Below are 18,077 nucleotides of genomic sequence, written 5' to 3' on the forward strand. Positions count from 1 at the left end.
TGGTTGGTTGTAACAAGGTTAATCATAAAAGGATCCCTTCCCTTTCACTCACACCAAATGAACTGTGTTAAAAGAAGCCACTTTAACCAGGTCTTCTTGAATTAACAAAATGGCATTGAATTAACCAAATTGCTGAACAGGTGAAGGAATAGTAATGCAACATACTCGCAGATTAGAAATGAGAGCTAAGTTCAAAATGATAAAAGTTAAAAGAAGATTTGCAGATTAACCTCTTAATTGTTTTGTGAAGAGCGAATAGATAGTTGACGTCTGCAGCCATTGCAGTAGATATTACTGGGAGCACTGATGTTGATGGTTCGAAGTCGATTTCATTACTCATAGAATTGTAGGCTGATTGAAATTGCTTTTTTGATTCTTCTCATGATTTGGCTGGCTAGTATCAGAGAGACAAAGATGGGGGGTGGAGAGAGAGAGAGAGAGAGAGAGAGAGAGAGAGAGAGAGAAGAGTGTGAGAGAGAGGGGGGGAGAGTGTGAGAGAGAGGGGGGGAGAGTGTGAGAGAGAGAGAGGGGGGGAAAGAGAGTGAGAGAGAGTGAGAGAGAGCGAGAGAGAGGGGGAGAGAGAGAGAGAGAGGGTGAGGGGGCGAGAGAGAAAGAGAGAGACGGGGGGAGACAGAGTGAGAGAGGATGAGGGGGCGAGAGAGGGGGGGGGAAGAGAGAGAGAGAGAGAGAGAGAGAGAGAGAGAGAGAGAAAGAGAGAGAGATTGAGATTGAGATTTTCTTTTGCTTAACTTGCCATGCAGCGGCGTTTGACTGGTTGATCTCAGAGCTGTGATCCTCACACTACACTAGTTCACACATGAGGCCACACATTACTAGTGTTGTAGTCAGTACTCAATGCTTTTATGGTAGATCCTCAGAAAGTAAATACAAAAAAACTGCCTTCTTCTTTCTCTCTTTGTTTGAATTTTCTCCAAGCACTTTCCAGGTGTGACATTCCATGGATCCCATACACAACTTTGTCAGACAGTGATTGACTTTATATCTGCAGTCATATTTTTCCTTGAAGCAGGCTTTTCTTTAAAAAAAGGTTACCTATAAACTCCAGACTGTGTTTTAATTAAAGGTATTTTATATGAGTTTATAGGTAACTTTGTTTTTGCTATTTCAGGGTTCTGATCCAGCATCACGACATCGGTTAAGAAATCAGGGAAGGATATGGTGTTCTGAATCTTCATTTTAAAGTGAGAAGCTCTGAGGCTGGGGTCAGGGCAGTGAGGCTGGGGTCAGGGGCTGGGTTTAGGACAGGGGTCGGGGCAGTGGGTGTAGTGAAATTCAGGGCCTATAAATTAAAACCGAAGAGTCTTTAAAATAACAAATTTCCTTCCAGCAACGAGGTAGGGAGCAGGACTAGTGAGCTGTGAGCCCATGTGACTTGTCCCAGGGACCTCTCCACGAGAGAAGGTGATGATGTTTGGGTGATCTTTGAAAAGTAGATGCCCATCTTTGGATAATCACATTAGAGAGGGATGAGAAGTGAAATTTTTCTCTGAGTCTTCAATTCTGTCTTATTCCAACTCGTTTGCCCCAGCCAGCTTAATTGCTGTCTCTGATAAATAGGCTCAACCCCAATGTGAATCCTGATGAATAGAAATATCCTTTGTAGGAAATAAAGCGATGGTTAGACTCTGATCTTACTCTGGACTCCAGCCTGTATTTAAAATGGTTCAGCAGCTCATTTGCATGCTTCATTTGTTACATCACAACACTAAAGGATCATATCAGCCACTAAATGAGTTTTGGCTTTCTACTTAAAGGGATTAAATTATCTTGAAAGCAATACACTGTAGTCAAATAGCTGATTAAATGCAACTTTAAAATGAAAACAAAATAACACCTCTGAACCACAGAACTTAACTTGTATTTATGTCACCCACTTTTACAGGGCAAGACATCCAAAGGACCGGAATGAGAGAGTGATCAATACCAACATGTTTGACATTAACCCTCAGAAGAAGAAATCTGAACAGATGCTTGTAGGCTTGGGCAAAGAAGCAGATCCTACGGGACAGTTTTAAAGAAGAGAGGGGCGGAGAGGAAGAGATTTAATGAGGGAATTCCAGAAATGCAACCCAGGTGAGCGTCAGTGCCTGGGACACAGCACTCCATTGACAGTCAGTGGCTGGGAAATGTATCTGAGGGAGAATGAATATCTATAGAACTGCACGGCAATGCCAGAACCCATTGAAATACACCTTAGAATCCTATAATTTGTACTTGTAAGGCTAATTTGAAGTTGACATGTACTATCCATTCCAGAAAACTACTACCTCGGTGAAGATTTTCTGCCTGTAACATCCACAGAGCATGCAGTATAAAGATAGGCAGATTCTCCCAGCTTTATGGAACTTTAGTTCGGCTACACTTTGTCTATGGCGTAGTTTTGGTCACCACACTACCAAAAAGATGCGAGTGCTTTGTAGAGGAACCAAAAAGGCTTACAGGATGTTGCCAGTTTTAGGAATTTTAGCTATGGAGAAAGGGTTGATAAACTGGGTTTGTTTTCACTGGAATGCAGGAGGTTGGAGAGCAACTTGATTGAATTTTATAAGATTGTTAATGGCATGGATAGAGTGGGAAGTATGAGGTGTTTTTTTTCCAGGGTGGAGGGATCAATTACTAGGGGACACAGGTTCAAGATGCGAAGGGGGAGGTTAAAAGAGATGTGTGAGGCAAGTTTTTCACACAGAGGGTGGTGAGTGCCTGGAAGACACTGCCAGAGGCGGTGGTGGAAGAAGATACAACAGCAACATTCAAGAAACACCTGGATGAATACATGAATAGGAAGGGAATAGAGGAATACTGATCCTGTAAGTGAAGACAGTTTTAGTATGGAAGGGCAAAATGTGGCGGTGCAGGCTTGGAGGGCTGAAGGGCCTCTTCCTGTGCTGTTTTTATTTTGTTTTTGTTCTACTTGGCTTCCCCTGATCAGCAACACCTCTGTACTGGACTGCACTAAATCATTGTGTTTGTTTACAGGCTTCCGGTATTCAATTCCTGATGCAGGGACTCAGCATGAGAAAGTTGGGGCCCAGTGAAGGCTGTTCTGTGATGCTAGAGAAGGCTTGGTGATACCCACTTAGGTGCCTGATGGGCAGTCAATGCCCATGGGCTAAAGCAGGCAGCATCATGCCACAGGCTAGATCCCTGCCACAGGTAAGTCATTAAGTAAGAGGGCCCCATGACCGCCTATCTTTTACTTCTGACATTTACTTCTCTTCTGGTGGGGCTCATCCATGTAGCAATTGGTCCCCAGTGTGGTTCTGTCTAAAATTGCTATGGGAAGATATATCATGAGGATGAGGTATCAGAGGTGGGACTGACACTCATGAGGCATGTACCTGCAGGAATGGAAGTGGGAAGATGGGAATTCTAATGAATTTCAATTTTATCTATCTCAGGAAGTCTGGAAACCAAATCTTCCTGGAATAGGAGCTTGATATCGAGTGCACAATGTGGGTGACACTAATAAACATGAATTGCGATTGGCTTTTTGCAGTTGAATTGCATGCCAACACTAACCAGGTTGGCACATGAGAAACAGATGACATATTGAAGGCTGTGGCACTGGGACATAATGAATGCCAGAACTTTCAGGGAGGAGAGAGAACACAATTGCAAACAAAGTGTTGATGTCTTGAACCTTGAACAAAGAACAAAGAAAATTACAGCACAGGAACAGGCCCTTTGGCCCTCCAAGCCTGCACCGATCGAGATCCTCTGTCTAAACCTGTCATCTATTTTCTAACGGTCTGTATCCCTTTGCTCCCTGCCCATCCATGTACCTGTCCAGATACATCTTAAAACACACTATCGTGTCTGCGTCTACCACCCTCCCGCTGGCAACGCGAACCCACCATCCTCTGCATAAAGAACTTTCCATGCATATCTCGCATAAACCTTCCTCCTCATGAGCCCTAGTAATTGAGGCCCCACTCTAGAGAAAAAGCTTCTTGCTATCCACCTTGTCTACACCCCTCATGACTTTGTAGACCTCAATCAGATCCCCCCTCAATCTCTGTCTTTCTAATGAAAATAATCCTAATCTACTCAACCTCTCTTCATAGCTAGCACCCTCCATACAGGGCAACATCCTGGTGAACCTCCTCTGCATCGTCTCCAAAGCATCCACATCCTTTTGGTAATGTGTCGACCAGAACCGTACGCAGTGCTCTAAATGTGGCCGAACCAAAGCCTTATACAACTGTAACATGACCTGCCAACTCTTGTACTCACTACCCCATCCGATGAAGGAAAGCATGCCATGTGCCTTCTTGACCACTCTACTGGCCTGCGTTGCCACCTTCAGGAAACAATGGACCTGAACACCCAAATCTCTCTGTACATCAATTTCCCCCAGGAGAATAAAATTTACCTCATGATAACAATCCTCCTATTGGCTTGTTTTCTAAGATTGTCACATGGAATAGTTCTCAATAATGAGAAAATAACGAAGAAATCTATTACAATTACATTGGTTCTGCCTCATAATCCTACTTTCAATCTGTTAGAGAACATTACAAATCCCAGGAACTGCAAAAGATTTCTACAATAATGCTAACAGTATAAAGATGTGATAAAGGGCACAGAAATGTTTCACTAATCCAGAAACAAACTATGTTTTTTGGTTAAAAAAATGATTAAGAGGGATGGCCGGATCAACAGAGAATAGGCTTGGCAATGGGACGGATTGCAATTCCCAAGAATTGGCAAGAAGTTGGGTTAGCAATCAGCAGGGTCATTGAGCCAGAAGGTCAGAGGAAGATGGGGTCCACAGAAACCCAAAGGATTAAGGATTGACATCTGTAGCAAGTACAAATCAACAGTAGTAGGAGATACTGGATGTAGAAAGTTACCATACTTCTTTTAACTTTTTATATTTTATATTAAAAGTTATTCATCAAAACAGGAATTTAGCAATGTAAAGCATTTCAACTTGAAGGTTCTTCCATTTTTGTTCTGATGTGGAAGGTCCGACAGAACCTAACCACAGCTTTTACATTGAATTCGGTAGGAAACTGATTCATCTAAAGCCATTTCACTTAAAGTCACAATTTTCAAGAACGCAACTACAACTTTAAGTGAGGACTGCCACATCACTCAGTTAGATACTCCCTCTGCATTGTGCCCTAATCCAGTTTCGGGATCTCAGTTTTAAAAATAGGTTTTAGTTTATTGCAAACAGATTCTCAATCACATCAACATTTAATAAAATACTGAGAAGAGATTTTTGCGTTAAGTGTCTATTGAGGTCTGAAATTGTCAATGTTGAATGGGTACCACAGAGAGAACAGCCTTCAACATTTGTAAAAACTGAAAGTAAATCCGAAAAAAGCCTTACATTTATGTTGCAGCTGTCTGGGTCTCAGAATGTTCAAAAGTACTTTTGAGCCAAATGGAATACTTTTAAAGGGCAATCGTTGCTAAAATGTGAGAAATATGTCAGAAGGCCATTCAGTCCAGCAGACCTGCTTGCTTTAACGCTCATTTAGATTCTATCTTATCAGACACTGTACCATATCAGTTTCAACTCTGGAAGGTGAGCTGTATGTAAAAATGTCCTCAGCCTCGATTATGATGATGGGTTGGTGTGATATTGACAGTAAATGGTTGGTTTGATGCTGATTATATAATATTCCATGTGGATTCCCCAAACAAAGACAGCAATTTCTAATCTTATGTAGCAAGCACAACCATATGGAGGGCAGCTCTGTTGGAAGTTGATCAGGCACTGGAAGGATGACAGAGTTGATTTAGAGATGCACGAGAACCTTTGGTTTGTGAATTTAGGAAACCAGCACGACTTTGGTGGGTTTTTCTTTATCTCCTGTTATGTATAATCTGTTACTCTCCACCAAGTGCTGCTGTTAGCCTCAAAAGTAAAATCCTGGAGACGATCCGTCTCAGTACGTTGGCTCAATAGGATAGTTTAACACTGGTTGAACCTGACCATGGATTGTTCCTGCTTCAAACATAATCTGATTTTCTCCCCTCTTTCTCCAGTTTGTCCTTAAGTTTTTTAAAGGTGGGACGTTTGCCAGGATCGTACTCCCAGCAGGATTTCATCAGGTTGTGCACTGAGGTGGGACACTTATCCGGACATTCCATCCGATATCCTTTCTCCACTTTATCCACCAGGTCCGTCAATGACTGCAAGGAACAGAAAGAGGGGTAAACGTCAGCATTTCAGTGGGAATGTGAGTCCACAAAACTAGACTCTCAAAGCAGGCTTTAAAGTCAGGATCACCACCAACAGTTTTAATACTGCCACAGGAAGTGGAGTGAGAATGTAAGGGCATTTTTGGACAGGAAATATCCTAAAGTCGCTGTCAAATCAAATTAAGAGCTCCTCACTTTTGGACACTAAGATCATCAGGAGCCTCTGTGCATCCATGCCGAATTGTGATCATTCTTGACCTATTAATGTGTACATGTGTCTTAAAATTTGTGAAGAAGAGGCCAGTTACATCCTCATAGACAGCATTATTAACAAAGTGGATCATAATGCAACATAGTGTGCAAAAATTAAACTGCTTGATTCTTACTTTGAATTATATAGAATTTACAGCTCAAAAAAGGGCCATTTAGCCTAACTTCTCCATGTCAGCACAGTTGCTCAGTGGTTAGCACTGCTGCCTCACAGGCACGGGGGCCTGGGTTTGATTTCCACCTCGGGCAACTGTCTGTGTGGAGTTTGCACGTTCTCCCGATGTCTGTGTGGGTTTCTTCCAGGTGCCCTCATCTCCTCCCACAGTCCAAAGATGCGCAGGGTAGATAGACTGGCCATGCTAAATTGCCCAACATGTGCAAAGATGTATAGGTTAGGTGGGCTTGGGGATTGGGTCTAGGTGGGATGCTCCGAGGTTCGGTGTAGATTTGTTGGGCCTAAGAGCCTGTTCCTACACTGTAGGGACTCTATGGACATGGATTATACTTCACTCAAGTCTCCATCCATCTTTTCTCATCCAGCTGAAGATCCTATCCTTTTCCTTCATGTGCTTATCCAGGTTTTTCCTTAACCATATCTGTAGTCTTCCTCTTAACTATTCCCTGTGGCAGATAGGCCCAAATTCTCACCACTCATTGGGTAAAAGGCATTTCTTCTGAATTCCCTGAACTTCTTTGTGACTATTTTACATTTGCAGCTTGTCATTTCACTCTTCTCCAAAAACAGAAACAGTTTGTCTATGTCCACTTTATAAAAGCCTTTTCTAACCTTAAAGACCTCCATTAGATCACACCTCAGCCTTCTTTTTACAAGACAAGATAGATCCATCCTTTCCTGAATGCTATAGAGTTGCATGTCAAGTGCCATAGATGTTTTTTGCACCCCCCCATTCTCTTTGTGATATGGTAACAGGAAATGCAAACACAATCTAAGTTTTGCATAATAATTTTGATTTACTGCTGAAAGAAAGAGATCTGCTGTCAGAGCTTTGCATTTCGCAGTCCTCAGGACAAAGTGGCAAGAATACCAAATCTCAAAGGAACAATTTATGCTGCGTACAAGGAGGGTGACAATTGATTAGTAAGTGAACTCTGATTGGTAGCTGCATTGCCTTGGAGAATACATCAGTTAACTGCCAGGTTTCTTTTTCAGTTCAAACTGGGAAAGTTGATTCTGAATGGTCAAGGCATCGCATGGGAAAAGCAATGAATGACTTCTCTACAATGTTAGTCCTCATTACTTCTAGTGTTTGTAATCCCAATAAGTTTTCAATAAGTATGCAAAAACCTTCTGGTTCTTACTGAAGTGTAATATCTTACAATAATCTTTGCTGTAGTTTACCTGTCGAACATAAAATTGAAATACCTGCTTGAATAGAAAAAGATAACAAGGTGTACAGCTGGATGAACACAGCAGGCCAAGCAGCATCAGAGGGGCAGGAAAGCTGACCCTAGGAAGGGTCTAGGCCCGAAACGTCAGCTTTCCTGCTTCTCTGATGCTGCTTGGCCTGCTGTGCTCATCCAGCTCTACACCTTGTTATCTCAGATTCTCCAGCATCTGCAGTTCCTACTATCTCTGTTTGAGTAGAAATTCTGTATGAGCCACAGCCCATTATATTGCAGCAATATACTATTGATTCATTTTAATTCTAATTAAAGACATAAAACACCAAAACAAATAGCATCTTAATTGCATTTCCCAGTAGAACAGTCAGCGATATATCTTGCCCTGATGATGATTGATTGACAATGATGATAAGGGTCTGCTCTCAAATACTTGCTTCAACTCTTTTAAGTGAGTTGGGATATATATGTTGGAGGGGGAAGCCCAATAGATCAGTCCTAGTGATGCATTAATGGCCATCAGGGTGGGAGGAGCCATTCAGAATGCCTTCCTTTTAAACATCATAAGAAAGAAAGCATAGCAGTCAGGCAGGAGACTCCCAAATGCTCTGACATTCCAGCATGACTGCATCTGGATAACATGTTAAGCTCTAGTTGTGACTCTGGAAGGAGCTGTTCTAATTTAACAAGTAATTATGTGTCACATGAGGATAAGGTTGGGGTGGGGAGATAATGGAGGATTACAGGCAGGAAGTTTTATTTCCATGGCAACAGTGCTGCCAAAGGCATCTTGAGACGAGCGCAGGCAGTGAAGAGCAGGTACAATCAACCTGCCCTTTAACCCATTAAAAGCTTAACAGCTCTTAGTAACATTGTCATTCCAATATAGTTTAATGTGGGAGGTCATTTTCCTTCATTCTCTTTCATGTAGTGTGGGAAAATTTGTTGCCTGTCCAAAATTACCTCTGCAGTGAATAGCTTGGTAGACATTTTCTAACAGTAATTAAAAGTTAGTTTCATGTCAGCCAGACTGGGTAAGGATAGTAGGTTTCCATGGCAGATTAAAGGGCATTTGTGAACCAGACTAAATTTTCTGACAATAAATAGTATTCTCATGGCTACTATTACAGATACAAACTCTCAAATCCAGATTTAATGAATTGAATTTGGCTGCCGTGGTAAGATTTGAAACAGTGTCTCCACAGTGTGTATTCACCACTGTATCTGGATTCCTGGCCCACCATGCCACCTGTGTGAGGGAATTCTGTGCAAAGGTTTTCTTTTTGATTAAAAAGTGCTTGCCTGATTTTACTGATTAGAAACTCAGAATGAGGGGTTAAATTCCTGGAACTGCAAAGGAGATCGGTCAGCATCAGAAGAAGAAATGCCAGCTCAGAGAATATCAGACTGAGAAGCCTTGCCCATAGGATGAGCTGAAAACACGAATCACCCTATGATCACATCAATCAAGGAACAATGGAACGGTGACAAGACAGGAGGCCATTCAGGTCACCATAACCATGCTGGCTCTCTGCAACTGCAACTCACTTAGTCCCACAGCCCTTTCTTTTCCCCTTGGCCTGGCAATCTTCGTCCTCTTTAAATTAACTATCTAATTCTCTTTTGACATCCTCAAATGGCTTCACGTTATTCAAAAGCAGAGCTTTCCAGATCTCAATCTCACTCTGCATTAGAAAGGTTGGGCCTACACCTCTTTTGCAAATCATCTTAACTGGGAGTCCTCCTGCTTTTCTGTGAATGGGCACAGTTTATCCTACTCTATCATGCCCAGAATCCTTACGATTTTGAAAGTCTCTACAAAATCCCCTTGTCTCCAAGCACAAGAGTCCCCGTTCTCCAAACTTTCCACGATGCTGTAACCCTGCATTCCTGGAACTATTCTCACAAACCATTTCTGCATTGACTCTAAACACCTCATTTCTCTGCTAAACTGTAATGACCAGAATTGAACACAATACTCCAATTTCAGCCAGGTATATCTTACACAAAACGCTACTGTCCATAAAGACAACATGGACAAAATAAAACTATTAAATTCCTCTGCAGATTATAAAAATTGATCCCAAATACTTTTGGCACACAAGGATTTTAAGAACAAATGCATTCCATTCAAAGAAAAGGTAGGTTCCAGACCTCCATTAAAGGAAATATTCCTGCTTCATAAAATTTACTGTCCAAAACTTTTTGTGATTATAAAGACCAAAGTTACAGATTCAGGGTGAAGCTACCCCAAATTTGAAAGGACAGACAAATGTCGACTGATAACCACGGTCTTGATTTTATCTAGGTCTGGCTGTGAGAATCGGATCAGGTTTGGGCTGGACACCTGATTGAAATCCCTCCCCATTTAGCCCTAATTTAACATCAATGCAGTGTTAAAATGGGGCGGGTTTAGAATGGGATGACAGAGCAACCTGGGCCACTGAACACAGAAAAACACTGAGTAGGTCAGGCAGTTCCATGGAGAAGGAAACAGGGTTTAATGCTACAAGTCTGTGGCTTTTATGGCAGAATTCAGGAATTAAGTTGGGGTCTGTCTCTGTGCAGGTGCTGTCAGCTTTGCCGAGCATTTCCAACGTTGTTTGTTTTTCAAATTTCCTGCATCCGCAGTATTTTGCATTTGTATCAGTGTTTAATTCACCGCCATTTGTCTTCCAGGACTTCCCACTTTGAAGACGTTTTGCTGTTTTTCCACTGAGCTCAGTCAATAGAGTCATAGAGTTATACAGCATCAAAACAGACCCCTCTGTTCAACTCTCCCCTGCCAGATATCCTATATAAATCAAGTCCCATTTGCCAGCATTTGGCCCATATCCTTCTAAACCTTTCCTATTCATATGCCCATGCAGATGCCTTTTAAATTTTTTAATTATACCCGCCTCCACCACTTCCTCTGGCAACTTGCTCCATGCACGCACCACCCTCTGTGTGAAAAGATTTCCCCTTAGGTACGGTTCAAATCTTTCCCCTTTCACCTTAAACCTATGCCTTCTAGTTTTGCACTCACCTACCCTGGGAAAAAGACTTCAGCTATTCACCCTATCCATGCCCCTCATGATTTTATGCACCTCTATAAGGTCCCACCTCAGCCTTTGACGCTCTCGGCAAAATAGCCCCAGCCTATTCAGCCTCTCCCCATGAACCAGCCCACTTTACTCAGGCTGATTGGGTTAAAATCAGGGCTGACTAGGTTTATTTGAATTTTCATCAGTGGCTGAAACTTCTATCCAATGCCACATGCTGCCCTACTCTCTCCTATCAATGACTGCCATGGTCCTGTACCAACCCAAAACCAGGATCTACTCCCTGACTGGCCCTTCAAGCCAGGATATGGCTACAATTTCCTTTCTAGCTCACTGTAGCCATTAGGTCAGTCATGGCTGCAATGCCTACTGCAGTTGAATAGGCTTCCCCTCACTGCCTGGACCACAAGTAAAGAATTACGTTCAGACGGCAATCTGCCCTGAGCCCATGAAGGAGTGATTCTATCTCTATCTGGGAGGCTCTGAAGGTATTGATTCACAATTAGATTTGGTGTCGATTTAGCTGGTGAATGAACAACAGTCTGCTTCTGAGAATATAATTAGTTACAGGCAAAATGTGGTGGGGAAGGGACTTGGATTGAATGGTGGAAGAGTCTGAGATCTGTTGTATTCCAGACAGCCCACCAGAGACTTGCAGCTGTTTTACCAAGAACCAGGTCCTTTGAGTAGAGCCAGGTGGACCTCATAGAATGTGAGTTCTCCGATTGGGGCTGTTAACCTGGTCCACTCAGGGAGCCCCGGCTGACAGGAGTGTCAGAGGTTCTGTTGCCTCTGAGATCTGGCCCTGAGGGAGCTGGGTCAGTGTCAAGGACTGTCCATATGTAAACAAAGAGTGATTTGGTTTCAGGACATTGGCCTCTGTGGAGGTTTTCCACTCTGTAGCAGCGAAGAAAATTTTAAGAGTGATTTTACACGACATAACTACTCACCAACTTAGGATAGGGAGCTCTGCCATAGGAAAACAGCTCCCACAGAAGAATTCCGTAACTCCAGACATCCGATTTGGTGGAGAATTTCTGGTGGAAGGAATAAGGAAACTTGTTATAGATACTGTGCCTCAACAATAATGTGTGTAATAAGCTTAATGCAGTGGCAGAAGATAAACTAGCAGGCCCTTCATTCTCTCTCTTTCACTCAATGAGATAGTGACAAGCTGCCATTTAACTTGCAAGGCCTGTGGGGTTTAAATGGCCCAATTCAATCAGGCGAAGGGATAGAGTTACCAAAGTCCCTGACAGCTGTCACACCGATGGCTCTGTGTCAGGCTAGACCAATCCTGCCCACACACAATAGTTAAATGGAGCACAGGTCATCAAAGAATAGGAGGCACAGGGGAAATGTTAGAATATCTTGTGTCTGGCTGTAATTTAGAGGAAATCCTAGATTAATGCAGTTGAAAAGATTCTGCAAGGTTTGAAGAAGTGGGGGGCTGATGACTGTAAGTTTAAATGTCAGTATTGTTCCCCTCCCCTCTGTGCTAACAAGAGGAATTTTCTCAGTGACAACTGCCAGGAATTTTATAGCCATAACACACATTGTTTCAGTTGGATTGAAGGTACAACTCAGTGGTGCCCAGAAACTGGAGTGAGGTGCCTGACAATTGGTTCTGGTTCCTTTCTGAAGACACTGCAATATACTGGGACAGGGCTCCTTGGGCACTCGCTGTCCAATTACATCGTTCTGTTTTAACTAACTCACTCACAAGATGTGGGCATCACTGGCTTGGGGAGCATTTATTGCCCATCCCGAACTGCCTTGAAGGAGATAGTGGTTAGCTGCCTTCTTGAATCACTGCAGTCCCGAAGCAGGTGTGAGAGTGCATGTGCATTCATGGGTGCATGTGCTCTGCATACGTGTGCGTGTGCGTGTGCGTGTGTGCGTCGGCGTGTGTGTGTACGTACCTGGGTTTGTGTGTGTGTGTCGGCGTCGGCGTGTGTGCGTGTACGTACCTGGGTTTGTGTGTGCAAGTGTACCTGTGTGCATGTGTGTGTGTGTGTACCTGTGTGTGTGTGTGTGTGTACCTGTGTGTGTGTGTGTGTGTGTGTGTGTGTACCTGTGTGTGTGTGTGTGTACCTGTGTGTGTGTGTGTGTACCTGTGTGTGTGTGTGTGTACCTGTGTGTGTGTGTGTGTGTACGAGAGTACCACCTTGACTGTTCGTGTGAGAGAGAGAGTGGGTACGTGTGTACACACCTTCAGTGTGTGTGTGTGTGTACCTGAGCATGTATGTACCTGTGTGCGTGTGCGCATGTAACCTCTGTGTATCGCTGTGTGTGTGTGTGTGTGTGTGTGTGTGTGTGTGTGTGTCAATACATGGGGCAAGTGAAACAGTTGTAATGCTTCTTAACTTTTCTCCAACACTCACTATCCAAATGTAGAATGATGTGTGGGGTGAGGTGCCACAGAGGGATCAATGTGGGTGAATGGCACTCCCAAGAGGGATGAGGGCAGCAGTACAGTACAGGGAAGAAGCTTCACTCCTGACGAGATGGTCAGTGATGATACCAGTCTTATTATGAGAGGATGTAATGAGGAGGCTCTACAAACGTCACTGCTCAATTTATGCTTCTGATGGAAATTCAGGTTCTGCTCTTACATGCTGTTTCAGAGCCTCAGGGGCTGTCCACTTCACTGGCAGCTTTGCCTGGTCTCGAGCACTGGACACTCCCTTCGCCAGGCCAAAATCGCTCACTTTGGCGATGCTTTCGTCAGAGATCAGAATATTCCGGGCTGCCAAGTCTCGGTGAACAAGCTTTTTCGATTCCAGGTATTCCATTCCCTCACAGATATCACTACAGCAGGAAATAAAACACACTTTTTCAATGACTGGAAGCCGAGGAGAAGAGGCCTGTAAACTATTGTGACAGGGTTAAAGGCAAATATCGAACACTCCCCTCACAGTGAAAACAGAAGGTGCTGGAGAAATTCAACAGCTCTGGCAGCATCTGCGAAGAAGAAGCAAACTGAAGCAGTTCTGAAGGGGAGTCATAACAGACTCAAAACAAATTAACTCTGTTTCTCTCTCAACAGATGGTGCCAGGCCTACTAAGTTTCTCCAGCACTTTCTGTATTTATTTCAGATGTCCAGCATCCGCAGTATTTTGCTTTCACTGTACTCCCCTCATTGTGCAGTTGATCAAAAGAAACCATCTCTAGTAGGTCGGAGTGGTGAGACACAGAACAATGGTCGTCTGTCTGGTTTTAGTTTTATTCATTTGTGGGATGTGGGCATTGGTGGCTCTCCTCTAGTGGCCTTTGGCATCAGTAGTCATGACTGCTTTCAGTCAAAGTTGAGTTAGAGATGCTATAATTAGTCTCAGTACCTCTAAGTTAAGGAGGGAAACAGGGGATGGAATTGTGAGTCAATTATTTCTCTGCTTCTTGGCTGTTATCCACTTGCTACGCTGTTAGAGTGGGTATGGGTGTAAAAGCTAAGGTGTTGGGAGGGGTGCGAGGGAGAGACGCCCTGTGATCACCCCAAGCTGAATAACCAGCTGATTGTGCTGACTCCCACAAGGCACATGGATAATTTGAGAGTTAGAGAAGGCGTAGCTCTACCTTGACCAATTGTCCACTTGAGGGTCACTGCTCGCTTAAGTGTGAGGGGCACTGCAGGGAATGACATTAATCATGGCAGTATGTCCCCAAAGCCAGTGAAGTAAATGGCCAATGGCACCTCAGTTTGCACAGCCCTGACCTCTGACCTGACCCCCAGCTTCTGTGAGCTGACAGTGACCCCCTGCACATACCCTCACCCATCCCACCCTATCCCTGCCACTATGGGATGTGCCAATCATCTATTGTGGAGTCTCCATGGGTTAAAGATTAATATCCTGGACACTGCTTCACTAAACAATTCTGGAATGAAAGGAATTGACGTGATTGGAACCAGGTGGATCTTATTGAGAGGGTTGTTAACCTGGGCTAAATCAGGAAGCCCTGGCTGACATATAAACAGGGGATTCAGGGTCTCCTCAATTCAGGGAATGACTCTGAGCTGGCTGGTTATAGCTAGTGTATTGTGCAAGGTGACTTGGTATTGGGATGCTAGCCTCTGTGCAGTTATTTCAGGAATACCGTGTTTTCCTCCCATTTTCCTGTGGCCACTTCCATTGTTGTTTATAATGGTGTTGCAGATGAAGGGGAAAGGCTGTTTGACTAGGTGGGGCAGTGAGGGAAATGGGAAATCGCATGATGAAGCCTCCAGGAATATACAAAATGGGAAGTAGCAGGAATTCAAGCTGACCCACGCCTTCTGTGAATTTCTGCAATGGGACAGACTTCAGAACTCCCCACACAGGCGCAAATGAGGGGCTATCCTGATCTGTACAGGAAGTACTACCAGGTCATTGGGTTGGAAATTAAGACCACAGTCAGGACTTTGAAGAACTGTGAAACATAACACTGGAGCCACAGAAAGCTGGATCCGCTCACAAATTAGGCAACTTTGATCTGCTACAGCAGGAAAAATATTCATGTTTCAGGTCCTTATAGACACTGTTTGACTGTTTTTTGCTGATGTTTGGGCTGGTGTTGTGGGGCATGCCTCACAGATGCACACACCGTAGAGGGAAGGATGAGTATTTTGGAAATACGTTTTCAAAAACAAGCCACAAAAGGCTGCTGCAGAGCAGAAGTGGCTTCTCATTAAACTGGATCTTTGCTGTTCAAATACCAAGTGCTAATTCTCAGTTTGGATTGTGACAGAGCAGTCATTAATCAGACATGAGTGATAATTAGCTGGCACAAGGATTGGGTAGAATAAACCCAATAACATCTGATAACTGCCTGATGTGCAGATTGCAGGCTATTCAACTCATTATCTAGACGAGTTTAGGAGTTACTGTGCTGGCTGATTGGCAAGTTAAAGGATACTGTAAACAGGGAACTACTTGGAATGAGCCCCAGAAGACATATCAATGCTGAGGCCATTACAAAGATATTTTGTGTCAAAATGGTGCTGCTTTAACACACTCAGGCCTGGAAGATCGACAGCAGATTCCTCGGGTTGAGCAGAATGTAATTTAAACATTGTTGGCCTGTTTCAATGTTGCAGCAAAGAAGAAGGAGGTTGCAGTAATATATGTGAGGAACTATCTCCAGTAAAATGAGTCAATATTAATGAGTGCGATGCTCTTATATCCCTAATTTGGTTTTGATACAGACTGCAGTTCTCCAAGAGGACATACCAAGTTCTGCTGGTCATTGTTGTGCTTGAGTTAGAACAGGACCTAATTTGTAGCCTATGAGGGGGTCTCAGCGGTGGTTCAGTGGGTCGCATATCTGTCTCGGAGTTTGATGGTTTTAGGATCAAGACCTGCCTGAGGTATGTAAGGACAAGGTCCAGACTTGCTTTCCCGAGCTGAGGGAGCACTGCAGGGTCAGGATGTGCTGGACGGAGTTTAATGCCCTCCCCTCAGGGTGGGTTTTGTGGTGTGAGGGCATTTAACCAGGAGGAAGGGTGGCTGGTGGGAACTCTGATGCATTCCTTCTAACTACCCCTTAAATCTGTGCTGTGCTTCCAATCGAATCCCTTAAGGGGGTAATTGTTGCCCACTCAGGGGCTACATCCCACTGCTGCTATGACTGACCTTATGGTGGTTTTTGTCATGTGGGAAGCTCAAAACAGCAAACCTTGTTACATTTTCCATCAGATTCTAAGGGCAGGGAGAGCTTGGACATGGCTGAATTCAGAGAACCTGTTGTGCAAAGGCACTCAATGACTGAGAATCCGTTTGTTAGAGCTCTCTACACAGCTGGTGGATTGAGACATTGAATGAAGTTTTTCAGTCCCTTCCTACAGGCTTGAAGGTGGGGTAAGTGGGGCTCATATGAAGCAGTGGGTGGCCATTTTGATCTGTGTGTCCACTCCAGCCTGTGATCCAACCAAATGTCTAGCAAACACTCTGCGCTTCCAAGTAGGGGTTTTGACCAATTTGGTGCGCATGGCCTCCCACTCTGTTAAATTCCAAGCAACATAGAGCAAGAGCTAGATATGGACCTGGGTTATGAACCCAATAGGGACTAATTACTAAGACCTGTACCTGGTATGAACCAGTGGCCTAAGCAGTGGGGAAGAGAACAATGGAGCGTTGGGGATAGTGGAGCCAAAAAAAAAGTTGTGACTCACAGCCCAAACTGGATCAGGTGCTTCAGTGTAACAACCGATCTTCCTCTTGTTCTCAGATAGTTGACGAGGTTACCCTGGAGGGGACAGAGAGCAGAATTCTTACAGATGGTAAAACTTTCCTTCTGGTCTCAGCACCTCAATGCTGCTTGCTGTGTACTAATGTGCTGCCTAATTTTCCTTAGATTAGAACACCTTTGTTTTTGGGTTTGGATATGAAACATGTTCCGAAAATGCAACTCCTTTCTTGACTGGAATGAGAAAGAAGCCTTTTGCCTCATTTGCAGTTTCTAATAACACTGCTGTTTGGAGAGAGGGATATATGCAGTTTTAAAGGTGCCAACATTTCAATTGCACTTCAGTCTGTGAGAAGACCTTGTATAAATGCATACAATGACTGAGGTCCCATCTCACTGCTCAGGTGAGGGTAAAGGATCCTGTGTGGCATAGCCCTGCTGCCTTGGCCATCATTAACCCATCCATTATCACCACGAAAGGCTACACTTATGGCCATTATCGCAGTGTTGTTTTTTGGGAGTTGGCTGAGCCCAAGATCGTCTGCTGCATTAGCTACCTTCAAAAAATTCGCAAGTACTTTATCGATTATAAAGAAGCCATAAGAGCTGCCAGTGCAAGGGTTTCCTTTTTACCTGTGGGCTTCTCCTTTCTATTACCACAAGCAATAGTTATGGCTTCAGTCAGACGCAATACTCACGGAAAAAGAAAACTAAGGAAAGATCCAGTGAAAGAGAATTAAAGTAGACAGCGCTGGAACAGGAACAAGCACAGGGACAAAACTGTGACTCTGTGCAAAGTTAGATAGGTCTCCCGAATCACTGGATAAATGAAATAAGTTGGCCAAAGGTTCTAAATACAGGCTCATTTTCTGCACACTGTAAGCATTAAACCCTTAAGGAGATAACTACCTCATTTCCAGCCACCTATTCATTAAACAATGCCTGAAGAATTTATACCAGCCTTGTATGTTACAGCAGCCAGCACCCTAAGGAACTATGGGCCATACGTATATCTTCACTCCTGGATTTTAGACACATTTAGGGACTTTATTTCAATCGGG

General features: G+C 43.7%; 1 protein-coding gene across 4 annotated transcripts in view; it reads right to left on the reverse strand.

Moving 5' to 3' along the window:
* The window catches only part of matk (megakaryocyte-associated tyrosine kinase), a 154,054-nt gene that overhangs the window by 13,254 nt on the left and 122,723 nt on the right, over positions 1-18,077 (reverse strand). For 3 of the 4 annotated variants that reach the window (XM_059638520.1, XM_059638518.1, XM_059638519.1), the window contains 4 exons: positions 17,003-17,076; positions 13,469-13,664; positions 11,804-11,890; positions 1,928-6,168 (listed from right to left, as the gene is read on the reverse strand). In XM_059638520.1, the coding sequence (XP_059494503.1) occupies positions 5,986-6,168; positions 11,804-11,890; positions 13,469-13,664; positions 17,003-17,076 (540 nt within the window). In that variant the 3' untranslated portion in view covers positions 1,928-5,985. Of the gene's footprint in view, positions 1-1,927; positions 6,169-11,803; positions 11,891-13,468; positions 13,665-17,002; positions 17,077-18,077 lie in introns of those variants that run through there. The other variant, XR_009442804.1, reaches the window with a different exon arrangement.

Source organism: Stegostoma tigrinum, chromosome 30 (genome assembly GCF_030684315.1).
Source record: "Stegostoma tigrinum isolate sSteTig4 chromosome 30, sSteTig4.hap1, whole genome shotgun sequence".
In the NCBI taxonomy this organism is placed as follows: domain Eukaryota; kingdom Metazoa; phylum Chordata; class Chondrichthyes; order Orectolobiformes; family Stegostomatidae; genus Stegostoma; species Stegostoma tigrinum.